Below are 20,101 nucleotides of genomic sequence, written 5' to 3'. Positions count from 1 at the left end.
GTGCATCCATGCCACATTTCCATTGGATTATAGTCTGTTTGTTCGGTGGTTAAGCTTGCAGCCTCTTTGTCCCGCTTTCTCACCACTTTGCCCATGATGTGGTCTAGGTGGATAGGAAGGGTGTGGTATGTTATGCTGTGGTAGGAAGTTCCAGGTAGATCTCAAGAGGGGCTTTACCTCATGGCAGATTTTCCACCTTGCCCAGGAGCGTGGCACGGCCTAGTAATGAGCAGGCAAACTGGCTGTGATCCAGGACTCTTAAATGTGGCTTGCCCCTGTCTCCCTAGTGCCTGAGCCCACCAAAATAGCTCTATGCAGGGGTTTCGTGGAAGTGCACCAGTTGTCCCCACTTTTACACTCAGTGCTCTCTGGCTCGCAGAGGTGTGGGGAGGAGGGGGACGACTATCGCCTCTCACTGGAGGGATTCTCCTGATCTGTCTCTAGTCCATTAGGGGAGGGGGGCAGCCGTTCTCAATCCTCCTGGATCTCTTCCTCACTTGATGGTGCAGGGATCGGTATGTGGAGACTCCTGTAGTTTGGTGGATGCCTTGCAGGCACGTGAGTTAGTCAGCATTGTTCCCAGGCAGGCCTACTAGAGGAGTCTTTACGGTTGCCTGTACTCCAGGGCCCCCACTCGGGGTGCTGCAGAGATGGCGGTTAGTTAGCCCTCTCTTCAGTGCACTCCGCTGCCCCCTGTGAGGTCCCAGGCCAGCATAGATTTGCTGCTAGTAGGAGGTAATTGGTTCTCTCGCCACCTTCCTGTAGGTGACCCTCCCCGGGACTGTCCTCTGTGTCCGTGTCACCGTAAGCTGTTTTCTGCTGCTCCTCTTGGGCGGCACCCTCACCTCCAGAGAGAAGCCAGATAGGCCTCTGCTGGTACTCTCGTCTGGCCTCTGGGCTGCCCACTGCACCAGCCTGCTTCACCTCGGGCACCCCGTGCTCCGATCAGCCCATGTTTCTGCGCATCACAGGGGTGAAAGGCGGGGCCCAGCACTCACCCCTGGGGCACCAAAGGGACCTGCAAGCCTCTTGTCTGGTCAGGCCAGATAGATTGTTCTCTGGTCTGACATCTTGTGCCCAAGTGTTTGGGCACCCAGCCGCTCTCAGTGCTTCTGCGCCGCTTCTTTCCTGGCTGTGGTCAGCGCTGTTTGCATGTACTCACCACTTCAGGGAAATGTGGATGCATTATTTTACCCCCGGTTTTGGGGTTCTTGGTAGCAGTATGGGGCAAAGGGACACAGAGCTCTCTTTTCCTGCTGCCTACTCCATCAGGTACAAGCCACGTCCCCTATAGGGGTTCCTGTTTAAAGAACAGTCGCCGCCGCCATAGGCCTAATGACCCAGTTTTCCTGACCCAACATCCCACCCCTGAGAGCTCGGTCATCCAAACCTCTACTTCCATTGGCGCATTCCCTTCCTCAACCCCGGATAGGGAATCTAAAAGACTGGATTTGATTGTGAAGAAAATGTTCTCTTCCTCCAGTCTGGCATTATGGTCCATGAACACTGCATGCATTTTGGGCCGTTACACCCATACTTTATGGGATACGGTTGGGCAGGTGCTGCCACAGGGCCTGGAGGATGCCCGGGCCATTCCCTCTTAAGCTGTTACTGATGGGAGAGATGCAGCTATGTTCACAATCTGATGAGGACTGGATATGACCGACTCACTAGGTAGATCGGTTGCATCGACGGTGGCCGTGAGGCACCACGCTTGGTTGAGGATGTCTAGCTTTTTAGGGGATGTCCAAGCTGCGCTTATGGACATGCCCTTCGATGGCACCCGTCTCTTTGGAAACAAAGCAGACACAGGGCTCAAGCGCTTTAAGGAGTCCCGGGCGATGGCTCCATCCTTGGGCCTTGCAGCTGCTCCTTTCCCCCCTCAGTTTCCTTTTCGCCCCTTTCGTAGCTACAGAAGGGGCACCCAACCATGTCCCTTTCATTCCAGCCACCATGCTGCGCATGCGGTCCTCGTGGATCAGGGGGCCATCGGTTGGCCTAGTCCACCACTCCTTCCACTGCAGCCTCCAAGCCTTCCTAGTCTGACACTTCCCCATCGGGGGCAAGACAGAGGCAGGATTCGCCATCACCTGCCCTGCTGGAAATCCATCAAGTCAGAAAGGTGGGTTTTGCAAATAGTCCGAAGGGGTTACTCCCTCCCCTTTGAGACGACCCTCCATCCATGCCACCATCCTGCAAAAGGATTACGGATGATCACCTGGCACTTCTCCTCGAGGAGGATACAGCTCTCTTGGCCAAGAGAGCCATAGAGAGGGTGCCTGTACCAGAAATTCCTGCTACTTTCTGGTGTGCCAAAGAAGGATAAGGGCCTAGGTCCTATCCTAGACCTTCGGCCTCTCAATCTCTTACTCGAAAAAGGAGAAGTTCAGAATGCTCAATCTGAGTCAGGTCTTATCTGCCCTGGTCCCAGGAGACTGGATGGCAAAGTTGGACTTGCAGGATGCATATTTTCATTTTCCTGTCCTGCCTGCCCACAGACTTTACTTGCGGTTTATGGTATGCCACGAGCATTTTCAGTTTACCGTGCTCCGCTTTGGCCTTACCAGTGCCCCTCAGGTATTCACCAAGGTGATGGCGGTGTTTGCAGCTCACCTGCGCAAGTTGGTGTTTTATTATTCCCCTGCCTCAAGTGGTTGTTGTTTGCAGGATGGCCCCATGCTGTTGCCTCCCACCTCCAGATTATGGTGAACCTCCTGCATTCGCTGGGGTTCACTCTAAATGTACCGAAGTCACACCTGACTCCTCCTTTTCAGACGCTCCCTTTTATCAGAGTTGTTCTGGACACAGTGCCGTTTCAGGCCTATCCTCCAGAGTGGCAAGTCCAGGATATTCAGGCTATGATACTGAAGTTTCAGCCTCTATCGTGGATTTCGGTGAGAATGACTTTGAGGCTGCTGGGACTCATGGCCTCCTGGATCCTGCCGGTGACACATGCCAATTGGCATCTGCGGGCTCTGCAGTGGGACCTGAAGTTCCAGTGGGTGCAGCATCAGGGGAATTTCTCTGACATGGTCCAAATCTCAGAGGGGACTGCACAAGATTTGCAGTGGTGGCTTTTGAACCACAATTGGGTCAGAGGCAGATCCCTCTCCCTTCCCCAACCAGATCTGACAGTAGTGACAGATGTGTCACTCCTAGGATGGGGCTGCCACATGGGAGAGGCATTGATCAGAGGCGTCTGGTCTCCTGTGGAGTCTGAGCTCCATATCAGTCTTTTGGACCTGAGTGTGAAGAGGCTATCATTGAAAGCATTCCTTCCCTCTCTCAAAGGGAAAGTGGTGCAGGTGTTCACAGACAACACCACGGCCATGTAATACTGCAACAAGCAGGGCGGGGTGGTGTTGTGAACCCATTGTCAGGAGTCTCTGGACATGGCTGGAACATCAGGGCATATCCCCAGTGGTTCAACACCTCGGGGGCTCTCTGAACCCTAGAGCAGACTACCTCAGCCCTTAATGCCTGGTCAATCATGGCGTCTCCCTCCGGAGGTGGCGCAAGCTCTCTATCAGCAGTGGGGAGAACCTTGGTTAGGTCTGTTTGCATCTGCAGAGAATGCGCAATGTCAGCTGTTTTGCGTGCTGGAGTTTCCAAGGCAGCACTCGCTTGGCGATGCTTTTTGTCTCGAATGGAACTCAGGCCTCCTTTCCGCCAATACAATTTCTTCCCAAAATTCTCCTCAAGATCAAGAACGACCAGGCCCAATTCATTCTTGTGGCTCCGAACTGGGCACGGAGAGTCTGGTATTTCGAGCTATTGAGCATGGCCATTGATCCTCCGATCAGACTGCCCCTTCGGGAGGATCTTCTATCGCAGCAGCAGGTGAGGGTTCTCCACCCGCACCTGTCCAGTCTCGGCCTTCTTGCGTGGAGATTGAGCAGCGGCAGTGGACAGCTTTTGACATTCTGCCCGAAGTCTGTAATGTAATCTGGTCAGCCAGGCGTCCCTCCACCAAAAGAGTATACGCCTGTTGTTGGAACAAATTTGCGGCATGGTGTACAGATAAGTCTGTTGACCCCATCTCTGTCCCTCTTTCTGAGGTTTTTTGTTTGTTCTTTCTCTGTCCCAGCAGGGCTCTGCCCTGGGCACACTCAAGGGTTTTTTGTCTGCCATCTCGGCTTTCCTTAGATTGCCAGACCAACCCTCCTTGTTTAAATCTCCCATTGTTGGTAGATTTCTAAAGGGTTTTACCCATATGTTTCATCCTTCTCCGTTCATAACGCCCCAATGGGATTTGAACTTGGTTCTTACCTTCTTGATGCGTGACCCTTTTGAGCCACTTCATAATTGTCCACTTCAGCTTCTTACTTTATAGACAGCTTTTCTAGTCGCCATCACCTCTGCTCTCAGAATGAGTGAACTCCAGGCCCTTTTCTCTAAGCCACCTTTCATTTCCATCCATCCTGACAAGGTGGTGCTTTGTACCAGGGCTTCCTTTTTACCAAAAGTGGTCAAATCCTTTCATGTAGGCCAGTCCATCACCTTTCCTACTTTTGACCCCCCCCCCCACCCCACATCCTTCTAAGGAACAGGAGAGACTCCACCACTTTGACCCCAAAAGAGCGTTGCTGTTCTACCTCATTCATACTAAATAGTTCCGGGTGGATGATCAACTCTACGTCCGTTGTGTTGGTGTGAAGAAAAGTCAGGCAGAGAAGAAGAGAATCATCTCTAGGTGGGTTTTTCTCTGCATTAAACTTTGCTACACATTGTTGAAGAAGCAACCCCACCAGAGCAACAGCTGCAACCACTACATTAGCATGCGGAGTTCCACTCTTGGACATCTGTCAGGCAGCAACGTGGGTATCTCTGCACATGTTTACCAAACAGTATATATATATTGTTTGAGGCAATAAACTGGTGTATGAATTTTGGTGTGCCACTTCATCATTGTTGATTTACCTGTGAACTTTTAGAGTATATCTATATATCAGTATGATTCATTCATATAATCACTAAAAAAAAACACAAGTATTTAGCAGATTTTATGCGAGGTGCCAGAATGTAGGGGGATGCTCAGTAAGTATGGGCACTGCCTTACTCATAATAAACAACAACAAACTGTTGGCAGGATTCCACGATAGACAGGAACCGGCAATCCAGGAGTTGCTGCGGTTAAAACTAATTCATTTCCGCCAACATGGATCTGACAGAGACAACATATTTGGCTTTCAGTGCTTTGATCATGCTAGTAGCCATAAACATTACTAGTGACTCTGTTACTTGATCACAGCATGAGCTACCCGGGCCAAATTAACCACCTTTAAAGCCCTTCCAGTTCAGATATCCTTGGATTACTTTTTTGTATATATCGCACATTGCAGTCTTTGAGGTTTTCTAAACTGTGAATCTTTCTTTGCAGCAAGTGGACAGCAGATACATCAGGCCGCAGCAATGCCATGCCTCATATCAAGACTTACCTGAGGCTTTCTCCAGACTGCCAGAAGATTGCGTGGTTTTTAGTAACAAGGTACAATCAATTGAACTTCCTTCTGAGGATGCCTACAAATATTCCCAAGACTTAAAGTGAACAGAAGTGTGTGTTTGCATGTATTTTAGCTATTATATGGTGTGAACTGGATTCTGTGCACACAGTGGTATTGCTTTGTTTCCATACACACACATACCTGCACATAAATCACAGAAAAGACCACCAAGGCTGATCTAGTTTTCATCTAGTCAGTGTTTTAGAAGCATCTTCTTTTGAAGGCTATAAAAGAACTATTTTTGATGCTCATAACATGTATTTTTGTCACTTGTAGGTTTATTTTTTGCTACAAAACTACTGTTGGCCCCTCTAGACACTTCAACGGTCAATAAGCTTTTTTCTGTTTTTAAATGCGTCCCTCTGCTGAGAGGGATATTGCTAACCTGTCATTGGGAGTACCCCTGTATTATGTGTAGATCTGTCAGTGGGAGTACCCCTGTATTATGGGTAGTCTCTAACAGAGTGGTTGCCCTCCCTCAGGCTTCATGGCGCAGGGTGCACAGGGGCTTAGCTGTCAATAGGCGCAGCATGTGCAGTGAGACCAGAAGCCGGGGCTTTAAGTGACCCTCTTCACTTCAGTTATTGACAGTTTGTATTATTAAAAGAGGCTATTGGTGGTCCCAATTTCATTGCTTGCACTAGAGCATAAAGCACACTTGCTATACCGCTGCAGGGGGACTGAATGTAAATGAAAGAATCAGATTTACTTATAGGCTTTTTTCCTGACAGTGGCGTAAAGTATTCCCTGCAGGTCCCACTGTGTGGGGGGCTCCCGAGCTCCCGGGGGGCCCGGCCGCACATACCCTTTACTGAGAGCTCCTGAGTGAGTCTGGAGGGAGAGGGCATGTACTTTGTGAGAGGGGGGCTCAAGGTTCGTCACACCACTGGATCCAGGTACACAACTTGATAGATCTGGTCAGAATAAGAGATTGTGCTTCTGCAGTCATCAGTGGGATGTAGAACCTTGGAGACTAGGGGTCGGATCATAATATCTCGATAACTTTGAACCAGTGAAAACCACGAAAAGGTTTAGATTAGTTTATCTTAAGAAAACAGTAACAGTGTCTATAAACAGTTACTTGTTGTATTGTAACCACCTGCTTTGTTAGGTCGCTTAGAATTTACAACCCTTTTAGAAAATGTAACAAAACAAATATGTTTCAGTTTTTGCATTGTATCTCTTATTACATTTTCAGTTCAGTATGTTTGTTAGCATCATGATCTCCTTTTCTCAATTTACATTTCCCCTTTAACAATTGTCAGGACTAGAAACATTTGTGGCTTATTCTTTGGCAGCTTCATAATATACATTTGATCTAGAATCAGCATTGTTTGTAAAATCTGCTAATTGTCTTGCAAATGCCATAATTATTGTGTAAATGGTTCCTCCACAATATTTCATAAATTTACTGACCCCTAACTATTGTATGTTGCTTTATCAACAGTTTATTCAATGAAATGTAAACGTTCTGATTCATATCAGTCCCAAATGTTAGCTGCACGTCACAGAAAAGTCTTTTCTAGCTAACTCTTGCAAAACAAACATGTTATATAAAAGTACATAAAGGGTAGCAATTGTAATATGGTTAGGCCTGAGCAGAATTTTAAATTCCACCATCGGAATTTGGTAATTCGTTGTTACTGCTTGTAGAGCTGAATTACTGATAAATTATGCTGCTTTGCTGGTGGAATTAAAGTTTTCAATGTATGCAGTGTTTTTTTAAACATAGACAAACTGCTTTCACTTCCTGCCCTGTTTAGATAGCACTGCATACCCCTAGGCGCGCTCACATATTCTTCAGTGACTACAAGTTTTCATCACTGCAGAGTATGTAAGGCCCGCTGCTATTTTCTTAGGCAAAATGTATCCTCACATCCATTTGTGGAGAATAGTGCCAAAGGTCACTCCGCCCCATTGCGGAATTCCCCAGACTCTGGTGGAATTTTAATGTAATTCCATGGAATTAAAGTATGCAAATCCTGCTTACCCTTAAATATGGTGCGATATTGCCATCTTTGGGTTCCAGCGACATTTACAAACTATTGGACTTCATGACTGTCATCCCCAGAAGCCCCTAACAGCAACATAGGATCATATTACACAGTTGCCTATTACGTATACTTCATATGTTACATGTTTAGAACATTCATTGCACAAAATGTGGTGCTATGAATCCCAACTTTCAAAGAGAAAGTGACCAGTGAAATGTAGATATTTCACAGGTCCCTTTGACATATGGATTTCACTGTTATAAGGACAGCCCCAAACCAATTTACAGAGCTTTACCATGTAAAAATGCAAATCATAGAGCATTGTGTGGTACATTCCATGACAATATTGTTTTGATCCATTTAAGCTAGAAACAGCTATTGTTTAGATCTGAAAATAGTGTGACAAATTAGGTGAATGGTGTGATAAATCCATAATGATGTGGTAAATGCAGCAGCCACAGAATCACATCATTACACTGACATAAACCCTTATCCATGGTTTTAACAACAGTTTTTTAATGAAAATTAAACTTAGACATTCTGATTCCATTCTGTGTCGATTTTTGGCAGCAATTCCAAATAACAAGTGCTTAGGTATTATGGGCAATCGGATTAATTGCCACATTTATAAACATATTTTCAAGTGTGTGACCTCTGGGGCTTGAAGCCTGGGTTCGCCCATAGCCCAATAATAATTACTACGTGATACAAGAAAGGGTTCCTGGCACTGGCTATAGATATACCATTTGTAAGTGTCTGATTTCTCAGAAAGTTGCAATATTCATTGCTTGTGTAATTCTTGATGACAAATTTGAAACCAAAGTTCCAAATACAAGAGTTACGGTTTTATGCGACAGATTGTATTTGTTGTACTATCAAGTGGCCAAATTCATCATACATAGAAAATTAGTCTGTGGTATACACAGTCATCAAAAGCATTAAACGTTAAACAGCACAGTATTATAGTTTGTTGCAGACAACATTTAGAAATAACTGCTTTTGGGCTGCTTACAACCAACATGCCCCCTCTCCTCACCACCGCTAGTGGCCTGGGGTTTGCATTTGATTAGTTTTATTTCTAGCTTGCAAATTTCTCAATTATTGGCATATGGTCACTGTAAAGCTCGCATCTGTGAGATGATGCCTGTGAGTTTGGGATGGTTAATTGCCCCTGGGTATGGTCGAAAAAGTTTTGTCTTATGTTGTCTGTTTCCGTGTCTTGTCTAGAAATTCAGCAGCTTTAGAATCACATACACTGGCCCACGCCATTGTTATGTTAACAGAATTTATATAGCGCAAAATGAGTCACTCCCGAAGGAGTATCTCAGCGCTAAGCGGAGAACAGAAGGAAAGACAGTGCTTCAGAAGAGCCAGGTTTTTCAAGTTTTTAAAAAAACTTCCAAAATCGGAGCGAGAATGGATGTGGTATGGAAGGCTATCCCTGTGTTACAGGACTGGATAAGAAAAGGAGCGGCCACCATAGCTGGAGGCACGAATGCAGTGCAGCCTTAAGAAGGCTTTATCCTGGGACCTCAGATTCCTGCTGGGATGATACCAAGAAAGCCTGGCTCGTATGTACGAAGGACCAGCCTCCATGAGGGATTTGTGAGTGAGTCTTAAGAATTTAAACAGGATGCGCTTCCTGGTAGGTAACCAGTGTAGAGCTGTAAATGTGGGTATCGAAGGGGCACCAGGAGGAAGTCTACAGGCTAGGCAGGCCACAATGTTTTGAACCACCTACAGTTTGGAGAGAAGTGTCTCATTAGCTGCTACAAGAAGTGCATTCCTATAATCTAGGCGAATAGTGATGAGAGCCTGGACCAGTGTTCTTATTGAGCTCATAGGAATCCATGGGAAACTTTTTTTAGTAGCTGCAGCGTATTGTAACGGGTACTACAAATAGAGGTAGTCTGTTCTTTCATGGATAAACTGTTATCCACCAAGATGCCAAGGTTTCTTACAGCCCTCTTGGGGCAAGGAATCAGACCTAGTTCTGTAGGTCAGCAGTTATCTGACCAAAGTGCCTGCTCCAGAATTTCAGTCTTTCCTCCATTCAATTAAAAGCAGTTTAGGGTAATCCATGCTGCTACCTTTCGCATGCAGTAGATAAATCTGACTTTAGACGACTCAGAGTCCTGCCCAAAGGAAATTATCCACTGAGTGTTGTCGGCCTATGATAAGATTACAAAACCGCAAGGACGCACAGTCTTGGCAAGCGAAGCATGTAAAGCGGGTGGGGCTCTGGGAAGAACCCCCTTATCTATGGTCATAGTTCTAAAATTGAAAGGGTGTATGGAGACCACTTGGGTTCTGTCGGCCAGAAAATCTTATAAATCTAGTGCCTTCTTATCAAGGCCCATCTATGCAATCTCTGAGTAAGAATGGCGTGTGAGACAGTAAAAGATAGCTGACAAATCAAGTTAAACCAGTATGGCTGGTCCAGCAGTAGTCTGGTGGAATCCATTACTGCCACAAGGGCGGTCTCCATTCTATGAGAGGCCCTATAACCAGTTTGTGATGAGTCCAGTATGCAGTTATTCTCCAAATATTTAGATAGGCCTCCCGAACTGTTGCCAAGAAAAGGCAAAAGCGAGATGGGCTTATAAGGATTAAAGGGTCTGCACTCTCTTTTTTTTTTTTTTTAAACAAGAGAAGTTCTTAAGAACTTAATTTGATATGTAGGTGGAGCCCTGAATTATAGGCCACCCCACATTGTAGTTATCCATCCAAGACTATTAGGAATTGTACAGCGTATTGGGTGTATTTGGTTGTACTTATATGTAGTTATATGTAAGCACTGTGTCATCTGCACTTATGATTCACTTTCTCACACTGTGCTGTACGATTTTGTGTGAATTAAGATAAACGTCTTTTAATTAATATATGTATCCAGCATTATTACTTAAATTAATCTGTTGAATTGAGTATAAGAAAATGTTTAAAGTAGTTTACAGAGCTTTGAGGCCGATTGGCAATTAGCTCTATCTAAATTAGTCCCAGGTGAGAATTTTTACATATTTACAATCTAACCTTATGGACATGCCCTTTGATGGTACCCGTCTCTTCGGGGAAAAAGCAGACTCTGCACTGGGGTACTGCACAAAACTAGGGGAAACCCTATAACCCTAACCTGCCCAGGGTAAATACAACATAAACAAGGCAAAAAAATGGCAGTTAGGGACAAATTTAGTACTAAGTTGTAATAACAGTCCTTAATTCTGTTACTACTGGATTTATTTCTTTTTCATATTTATTTCCAAAAAGATTTTTTAATATAGCAAAAAGGATCTATGTTAATCTCATACAAAACTTAATACACATCACATAAATAAGTGTAAACCAAAAAATTACAAACCAAAAAATTACTCACAATACACACGAGATAAATTACATATAATATTTTAACAATATAAAAAAGAAACCATCTTAAAATGGTGCCCTACGCATTTGAAAAGTGGTCACTATTATGTAACTCCACATGTGATCCACTGTTATTTGCTAAGAAACTGGGCTTTTTGTGCACTCGACTATCACTGTGTTGTGTATTTCTTTCACACAAACGTGATATCGTGCATCTCAAATCTTTACAGTATAGTCCATTATTTAGCAAGCCCAATCCACTTGCAATACAAAGAAGTCAACGCGTTTCGGCCTACTGATTTATGGCCTCATCAGGACTGGAGAAGGGCAATCATAGTTCTAGAAAAACAATCAAAAACACCTATTTCAGGTATACATTCATACATACGATAAATAAACAAATAGATGTGTGTGTTACATGCCAACAGAATATTTGATATTATATAAAGCTTTTTTCAAGAGAATATTAGCTCAATTTTGAAATATTACCTACTTCACAAAACAACAAAAGATAACTTTATATCAAACTATGACAAACTACTTCAATCCTTTTAAAGTTGTCAAAATTAACTTTCCAAATGTATCCTCTATTATTGTTACTATTACAAGCATCTCCTATCTTTACCTTAATTGTAGGAGGAGAATGGAGAAACCCATCCTGTACACCGTCCTTAAGAAATCAAAGCGGTTGCTTGTGTTTATTTCAAGTCGCCATAATGCGGCTTATATCGGCTCCCTAGCAGGGGAACAAAACCTCAGATCAGAATATTTCAAGTCTTTAATCCAGGCTAATGACTCAAAATGGTGACATAAGCGCCTCGACAAGAATATATATAATTAGTTACCATTTAACGTGTCCGGCGCGTACTGAATATTCCTGACAAGTCGGCGAGTCTAATTCTGAGCGCGTCTTCCGTGTGGGAATCGTTGCTACGAGACGTCACGCACTGCAAGCGTGCTGGCGTCTCAAATAGCAAGGCCCACCGCAACTAGAAACAAGTGGCATAGTGGATTGCCGATCAGAGTAACGGCCCGCTGCAGTAACGCCGCGGCCATCTTAAAGTAGGAAAAACCTGTACTTATGTCATTTTGAAAGTGAGTGTTTGATGCTGCAATTTACAACAACACCCTAATGACGATTTACAATATTTCATACCGGACTGGCTAGAGATGATATTACTAAATTGAGGCATAAGGCAACTTGCCTCTACCTGACTCGTCTGTCACAATTAAAATCTCTATATTTGGAAAAATGGTCTCCTGCTATTATTAATTCGGCCATCTTTAAAGTCCTTGCATATTCTAACCGCTAACCACAGCACATCTTAGAACAAATCTACTTACTTCTCTAGGTAATATTATAGAGGATATGAATAAAAGAAGAACTATCAACAATATATGCTTTTTCTTCAGGCCTACGTGATCCACCTCTATATCTATCATTTCAAAAATCACCTACTTTTTTTACTGCTTCTGGACTACTGAGCATAGTACAATGTAGTTCTATACGTACAGCCGCATCTTAAGGGTTTCTTGAAGTAAATATAGAGTCTCACTTAATTAGAGCCCACATTTCATCATCATCATTTAGTCCGGTTCTAGCTGTGTGGAATCTCTCAATAAATCTTGCTTCCATTTTTTGTAATTTCTTTGTCGTTGTTAGTCCATCCGGTTTGGGCTGTATTGCCAATAATACTGTCCACCATATGTCTTCAGCTGTGTGCCCGCAGTCCTGAAAATGCTCGACTAATGGGGCTCCTTTGACTCCACATTTAATTCTAGATCGATGTTGAAGGATCCTGGTTTTTATTAGTTGTGAAGTCTGTCCAATGTACGCTTTACCACATGGGCACATGATGCAATAAATCACATTTTTTGTGTTACAATTAGTAAAGTCATTTTGTACATGTGTTATACCATTTATTTTAACCTCTTTAGTGTCTTGTGTGTATTGGCATGCTAAACATTTTCCACATCTATAATGCCCTTGGATTGCTGGCAGTTGTAACAGAGTTCTCAGATCTTTCTTTCTTTCAGTTTGTGACTGTACTGCCTTAACCCATTGGTCTTTTAAACTACGTGCCTTCTTGAAAGAAAAAAGTGGTTTGTCTATATTCAACTCGCTGATAATCTTCCAATTACGTTCAATGATGGACCGTATTTTATTTGCCTTAGGGCTGAATGTGATCACACAAGTTAAGGGGACATCTTTTGTTTTTTCTTTCGGGACCAGTAGTGTTTCTCTCGGAGTAAACCACGCTCTTTTAGCTGCATTTTTGACCAATTTCCTAGGATATCCTCTATCAATAAGTTTCTTAGTCAGTTCCTCTGCATTTTCGAAATTTATTTTTTTCTGTACAATTCCTCCTAATTCTTAAAAATTGACCATAAGGTAAATTTTGTTTACGTGTACGGGGATGTCCGCTTGAAAAATGTAGCAGGGTGTTACGATCTGTAGGTTTTTTATACAGACTGACTGCTAATTTGCCGTTTTTGTTCCATATCCATAAATCAAGAAAATTGATTTTGGCTTTATCACTGCTCATAGTAAATTTAAAATCAACTGTGCGGTGATTAAGCCAGTCATGAAATGCTTCTAGAGTTTCTTCCGTCCCTTGCCAAACCATCATAATATCATCAATATACCGGAACCAATGATTAATGTGTTTCCTAAAAGGATTGATTTGTGGATAGACCCATTTTTGTTCAAAGTAGTCCATCACCAAGTTAGCGATCTCTGGGGCGAAACTACATCCTATCGCTACGCCTTTAACTTGGCGGTATAGCTGGTCGTTATATTTGAAAAAGTTGTTTTTCAAACAAAGTGTAGCTAACTCCACTAAGAATTCTGTCGGAGGGGTATGGGGTTGAGTATTACTATTCAAAGTCTTTTTAATGATCTCAATTGCCTCGTCTTGTGGGATATTAGTGTACAGTGACTCAATATCAAAAGTAACCAAAAGCTGGTTGCTCTCTTCGTATGTTAGATTTTCTAACTTGTTGATGATATCCATTGAATCTCTTACATACGCCGATGTTTTGGTTACAGCTGGTTTTATAAATACATCAACAAGTTGAGAAAGAGGTTCCAAAATAGAGCCACAAGCTGATACTATTGGTCTACCCGGTGGATGCTCTAAACTTTTGTGGATTTTAGGTAGAATATAAAAACAAGGAACTCTTTCATCTGTCCGGCTTAAGAAATGATATTCTTTTTTGCTTATCCACCCCTGTTCTTTTGCTCTGACTGTAAGTGTTTCAATTTTGTTCTTGACCTGTTTAGGTGTATCATCCTGTATTTCTCGGTAATGGAGTGAATTACTCAATTGCCTCATGACTTCCAGGTTATATTGTTCTTTACCCCAGATCACAATCCCACCTCCTTTATCTGCCGGTTTAATAATGATTTCTTGGTTTTCCGCCAAATCATTGATGGCTTCTTTTTCTATTCTGGAGCAATTGTCATTGAAATAGATTCTTTTAGAGTTGAGTGAATCTAATTCTTTCAACACTAAATTTTCAAATATTTTAATTTCTTCAGGTAAATCATTTCTCTCTGATAGGAAACTGGATCTAGGTCTAAGGCCACTATCCTTGTTACCATCTTGTGTTGGGGATGCGCTAAAAAAAGCTCTCAGTCTGACCTTACGAAGAAATTTCAATATTTCTATTTTACTTTCCACAGGATCTTGGTTCCTAATAGGAACGAATGATAATCCTTTACTCAACACGTATTTTCCTATTGGCGTTAGGGGATGTGACGACAGGTTATAAATGGGAATTGGATCTTCTGGTCTCATTATTGTCGTCGGTAAGCCCTCCGTCTGGTTCGAAAAAAGTTGTGATCTTGAAATTGACCTCTGGAGTTGCCTCCCCCTCTCGACCCTCTGCGGCTGCCTCTGCCTAAAAAAGGTTGTGCCGTAGAGTAAGCGCTCTGTGTTTCTGGCTCGGATTCAGAAGATGCATCTGAGAAAGTGATACATTTTTTACGTGATCTTGTTTGAAATTGCAGGTTAAGGTTATTGGGATTATTGTTTTTATAAAAGGTTTCTCTTAAGTAGGGGTAAGTATGTAGAATATTAAAATTCTTTATATCTCGAGCTAATTTAGTTGTCTTTTGGCTAATCGTATTGGTTTTGAAGTCTGCTATAGTTTTATTCACTGAATCCAACAGTTGCTGTGCATTTTGTATGGTGTTATCTGCCGATATCTCTTGTTCAAGGTCGGCTATTTCTTTTAGTTCACACTCACTAATCCTTAGAGCGGTTTCAACCGATAAAGCTAACCAATCACGAGAACATTTGGTCCCTACCCCGCTGAATTGTGTCAAATATTTTGGGTCACCAGTGAAAATCACCGGAATATTTTTGACTTGTAAGCCTAGTGGGATTGTGTTATTTTTTAGATGTTCGAGTAGTACCTGTGCATGTAATTGGGTTCTTGTATTTTTCTTTTTAAGTTGTTTTAGTCTCTCTACTTTATCAAATTTCGGAGTCTCACTTAATGGAGATTCTCCGCTTAGGAGTGAGGGTAGTTCCAAAAGCTTCGAAATTTGTTCATCAGTATAGCAGACTGTTTGGTGATCTGACATATTATCTACAAGGAACAACGATATATGCTTTATTAATTTAACTGTGGCACTACACCTAGTAGACAACCAATTGCATCCTTTTTAACTAAGTATTGTATTTTATTAACCCTCCAAATCGTGGGGGTAGAGTATTTCTCATATAACTGAATAGTTCCCCCTCACCTAACAAGGTGTACAAAGACTCTGCACAAAACTAGGGGAAACCCTATAACCCTAACCTGCCCAGGGTAAATACAACATAAACGAGGCAAAAAAATGGCAGTTAGGGACAAATTTAGTACTAAGTTGTAATAACAGTCCTTAATTCTGTTACTACTGGATTTATTTCTTTTTCATATTTATTTCCAAAAAGATTTTTTAATATAGCAAAAAGGATCTATGGTAATCTCATACAAAACTTAATACACATCACATAAATAAGTGTAAACCAAAAAATTACAAACCAAAAAATTACTCACAATACACACGAGATAAATTACTTATAATATTTTAACAATATAAAAAAGAAACCATCTGCACTGGGGTACTTCAAGAATTCTTGTGCTGTGGCCCGTCACCCACCCCTCCCCCCCTCATTCTGCGTTTCGCCCCTTTCGTGCCTACAGAAGGGCGTCCCACCACATCCTTTCCCGTCCAACCACCATCCCACGCATGATGCACAGCCTCTGCGTTGCCGGGGCTGTGGAATCCACTGCCCTCATGGATCGGGTAGCCAGAAGTCTGTCCAGTCCTTTGCCCCATCCCAAACACCCACCCCTCTCCTTACCCCCCACCCATGTTGTGGTTGTTATTCCCGCTACTTTCTAGTGTGCCAGAAGTAGGCCCTGGTTGTTATTCCTGCTACCTACTGCTGTCCAAAAAGGACAAGGGCCTCCATCACTATCCTAGACCTTTGGTCCCTCAATCTCTCCCTCAAGAAGGAGAAGTTCAAAATGCTCACTCTGCCTCAGGTTCTATCTGCCCTGGACCCAGGAGACTGGATGGTAGTGTTGGACTAGCAGGACGCTTACTTTCACATTCCCATCCTGCCTGCCCACAGATGTTACTTGCGGTTCACTATAGGCCACAAGCACTTTCAGTTCACCGTGGTCCCCTATGGCCTTACCAGCGCCCCGGTGTTCACCAACCTGATGGCGGTGATCATAGCTCATCTGTGCAGATCAGGAGTTTGTCTTCCCCTATCTCAATGACTGGCTGTTGAAGGCGGGCTCGCCCCAGGCTGTCATCTCCCACCTCCAGACTACTGCAGACTTCCTGAATGCGCTGGGGTTCACTATAAATGTGCTGTAGTCACACCTGACTCCCTCTCAGATGCTCCCTTTCGTCTGAGCTGTTCTGGACACAGTGCAGTATCGGGCGTATCTTCCTGAGTGGTGAGTCCTGGATATTCAGGCTCTGATACCGATGTTTCAGCCTCTATCCTGGATTTCGGTAACAATGACACTGAGGGTGCTGGGCCTCATGACCTCCTGCAGCCTTATGGTGGCTCATGCCAGATGGCATATGCGGGCTCTGAGTAGGACCTGAAGTTCCAGTGGGTGCAGCATCAGGGGAACCTCTCGGACATGGTCCCAATCTCTGAGACATATGCATCAGTCCTGGGATGGGGCGGCCACTTGAGAGAAGTGGGGATCAGAGGCTTCTGGTCTCCAGTGAAGACTGGACTACACATCAACCTGTTGAAGCTCCGGGCGAGCAGACTTGCATTGAAAGCATTTCTTCCCTCTATCAAAGGGAAGGTAGTGCTGGTGTTCACAGACAACACCACGGTCACGTGGTACTGCAACAAGCAGGGCGGGGTGGGGTCGTGGACCCCTTGTCAAGAGGCTCTGCACCTCTGGATGTGGCTGGAATAACGGCACTTCCCTGGTGGTTTAACATCTGGTGGGCTCTCTGCACGTCCGAGCGGACAAACTCAGTCGACAATGCTTCGTCTATCACGAATAATGTCTCCATCTGGAGGTGGCGCAAGGTATTTTTCATCAGTAGGGAGAGCCTTGGTTAGATCTGTTCGCCTCTGCAGAGAAAGCACAATGTCAGGAGTTTCGCGCATTGGAGTTTCCGAGGTGGCACTTGCTCTGCAATGCTTTTCATCTTGAGTGGAGCTCATGCCTTCTGTACGCCTTTCCACCCATACCACTTCTGCCCACAGTCCTTAAGAAAATCAAGAACGACCGGGCCCAAGTAATTCTTGTGGCTCCGAACTGGGCACAAAGAGTCTGGTATCCCGAGATTTTGAGTATGGCCATTGATACTCTGATCAGACTGCCCCTTCTGGAGGATCCTCTATTGTAGCAGCAGGTGAGGGTTCTCCACCAACACTTGTCCAGTCTCGGCCTTCTTGCGTGAAGATTGAGCAGTGGCAGTGGACAGCTTTTGTCATTCAACCCGAAGCTGTAATGTAATCTTGTCAGCCAGGCGTTCCTCCACCAAAATGGTATACGCCTGTCAGAAGAAATTTGTGGCATGGTGCACAGACAAGTCTCTTGACCCCCTTTCTGCCCCTCTATCTGAGGTTCTATTTTTTTTTTTATACTTTTGTTGGCCCAGCAGGGCTCTGCTATGGGCACTCTCAGAGGTTATTTGTCTGCAATCTCTTCTTTCGTACGGTTGCCTGATCAACTTTCTTTGTTTAAATCTCCCACTGTAAATAGGTTCCTTAAAGGGCATACTCGTATGTTTTCTCTGCCTCCTTCATTATGAGCCAGTAGGACTTGAATTTGGTTTTAACTTTTCTGGTGTGTGCTCCTTACAAGCCGCTCCACAATTATCCTCTCAGACTTCTCACTTTGAAAACAGACTTCCTTGGGGCTATCACATTCTCTGACAGGGTGAGTGAGCTGCAGGCATTGGGTTTTAGGCTGCCCTACCTTTCCATCTATTCTGACAAAGTGGTGCTTCGTACTAGGACCTCCTTTCTTATGAAAGTGATCATGCAGTTCCCTGTAGGCCAGTCCATCACCTTGGCTAACTTTTACGCACCCCGCATCCTTCTAAGAAAGAGGAAAGACTCCACCTCCTAAACCCAGAAAGAGCCACAACATTCTACCTTGATTGTACCAGAGTTCCGGGTGGATGATCAACTCTTTGATGGTTATGTGGGTGCGAGGAATTGTTGGGCAGTGCAGAAGAGAAGTATCTCCAGATGGGCCGTACTCTGCATTAAAATGTGCTACGCATTGGCTAAGAAGCAACCACCAAAAGGTTTGTGTGCTCCTTCTACAGAGCTAAAGCTGCAACCACTTCTATAGCATGCGTAGCTCCAGTCCTAGACATCTGTCAGGCGGCAACGTGGGCATCTCTGCCCACGTTTACTAAACACGACTGCCTGTACAGTCAGGTCCGTAGGAACAAGCACTTTGCCTGCTCGGACCAGCTGGACTTTCTAGTATTATCTTAGTTCGCAGACGCACCTTGGGGATGTGGGGATGGTATTGTCTGGGTATCTATTCTAAGGTAAGGAATCTGCAACTAGGTGTCTCTGTCAGATGAACAAGTTACTTACCTTTGGTAGCACCTTATCTGGTATAGACAATATCTAGTTGCAGATTCCTTACCGACCCACCTGTCCTCCCCGCTCTGCAACTGATTTCTAGGGGCAGGGTCTCCCTTTTAGGGCCCTAGTTTTGACACTCCTGTGGTCAGTGTTCTTCGTGGTTCTGGGCTTCTGATATGGAAAGTTGTGGAAAAAAAACTGACGTCAGCTTGCCGGGGTGGAACCTATATAGGACCTGTGAAATTATACCCGGTGCGGACGACGGACATGGAGCCGAACAACGTCACCTAACGCACGCACAGGTACTGCTCGAGAAAAATGTCCGGATCCAGACTCATGCCTGGGGGAAATTCTAAGGTAAGGAATCTGCAACTAGATATTGTCTCTACCAGGTAACTTAGTAGGTAAGTAACTTGTCCAACTGGCTCCTAATGGCTGGAGGAACACCAGACCATTGTTTTATTATGAATCTTTCTTGAACGGTTAACAAAACCTAATTATTCAAATTCCCATCAATGCCCGTGGTTAGCTACACCTTGGAGAGAACTTCTTCAACAATCTCTCCCTTCTAGAGTGAGAATGTGTTTTTTAAAATGCAAAATTTATTTTTTCTAAAGTTCTACATTCTTAACTACATAGTTAAGTATTATATGTAAGTAGTATCTTCTTTTTGTGAGGCAACTAAAGCATATAGTCCATTATTTATTTATTTTGAAGAAACATTTACCTTTTTGGGGAAAAAAACCTTCCTTGAACAGTGACAACTCGGTGAAGCTAAAACAAGTTGTCAGGTACCAGTAGGCAAACATTAGTATTATCCGGTCACCAGAATTACCCACACCACTTGCTTAGAACTAGTCAGTGTGAATTCCATATGAGAGAAGTTGGGGCACGACTGTTATCATCCTGTCTATTTCTGGCATGTACATATCTCTTGACTCCTCTCATTGATAATTTTCAACATTGCCTTCGACAAAATGTAAGCGCGCACCGGATGACTTCACCTTGACAAGACACACCAATGGCATGCAGGTCAGCTACTGCAAACTAGAGGATTGCTTAAATACAGATCTTTGTGACACAGCCACAAGGGCTGAAATAAAAGGAGAACATGGTGAAAGAACAGCAAAAAAGACTTGAGAGGGGAGGTCCAAGG

General features: G+C 43.9%; 1 protein-coding gene across 1 annotated transcript in view; it reads left to right on the top strand.

Annotated features, from left to right (window-relative positions):
* TDP1 (tyrosyl-DNA phosphodiesterase 1) overlaps nucleotides 1-20,101 on the top strand; it is a 787,135-nt gene that overhangs the window by 361,285 nt on the left and 405,749 nt on the right. Inside the window, exon 13 of the mRNA XM_069208192.1 lies at nucleotides 5,381-5,488. Coding sequence (XP_069064293.1) covers nucleotides 5,381-5,488 — 108 coding nt within the window. The remainder of the gene's footprint in view (nucleotides 1-5,380; nucleotides 5,489-20,101) is intronic.

The sequence above is a fragment of the Pleurodeles waltl genome, chromosome 9 (genome assembly GCF_031143425.1).
Source record: "Pleurodeles waltl isolate 20211129_DDA chromosome 9, aPleWal1.hap1.20221129, whole genome shotgun sequence".
In the NCBI taxonomy this organism is placed as follows: domain Eukaryota; kingdom Metazoa; phylum Chordata; class Amphibia; order Caudata; family Salamandridae; genus Pleurodeles; species Pleurodeles waltl.
This window is presented reverse-complemented; position numbering and strand designations above follow the sequence as displayed.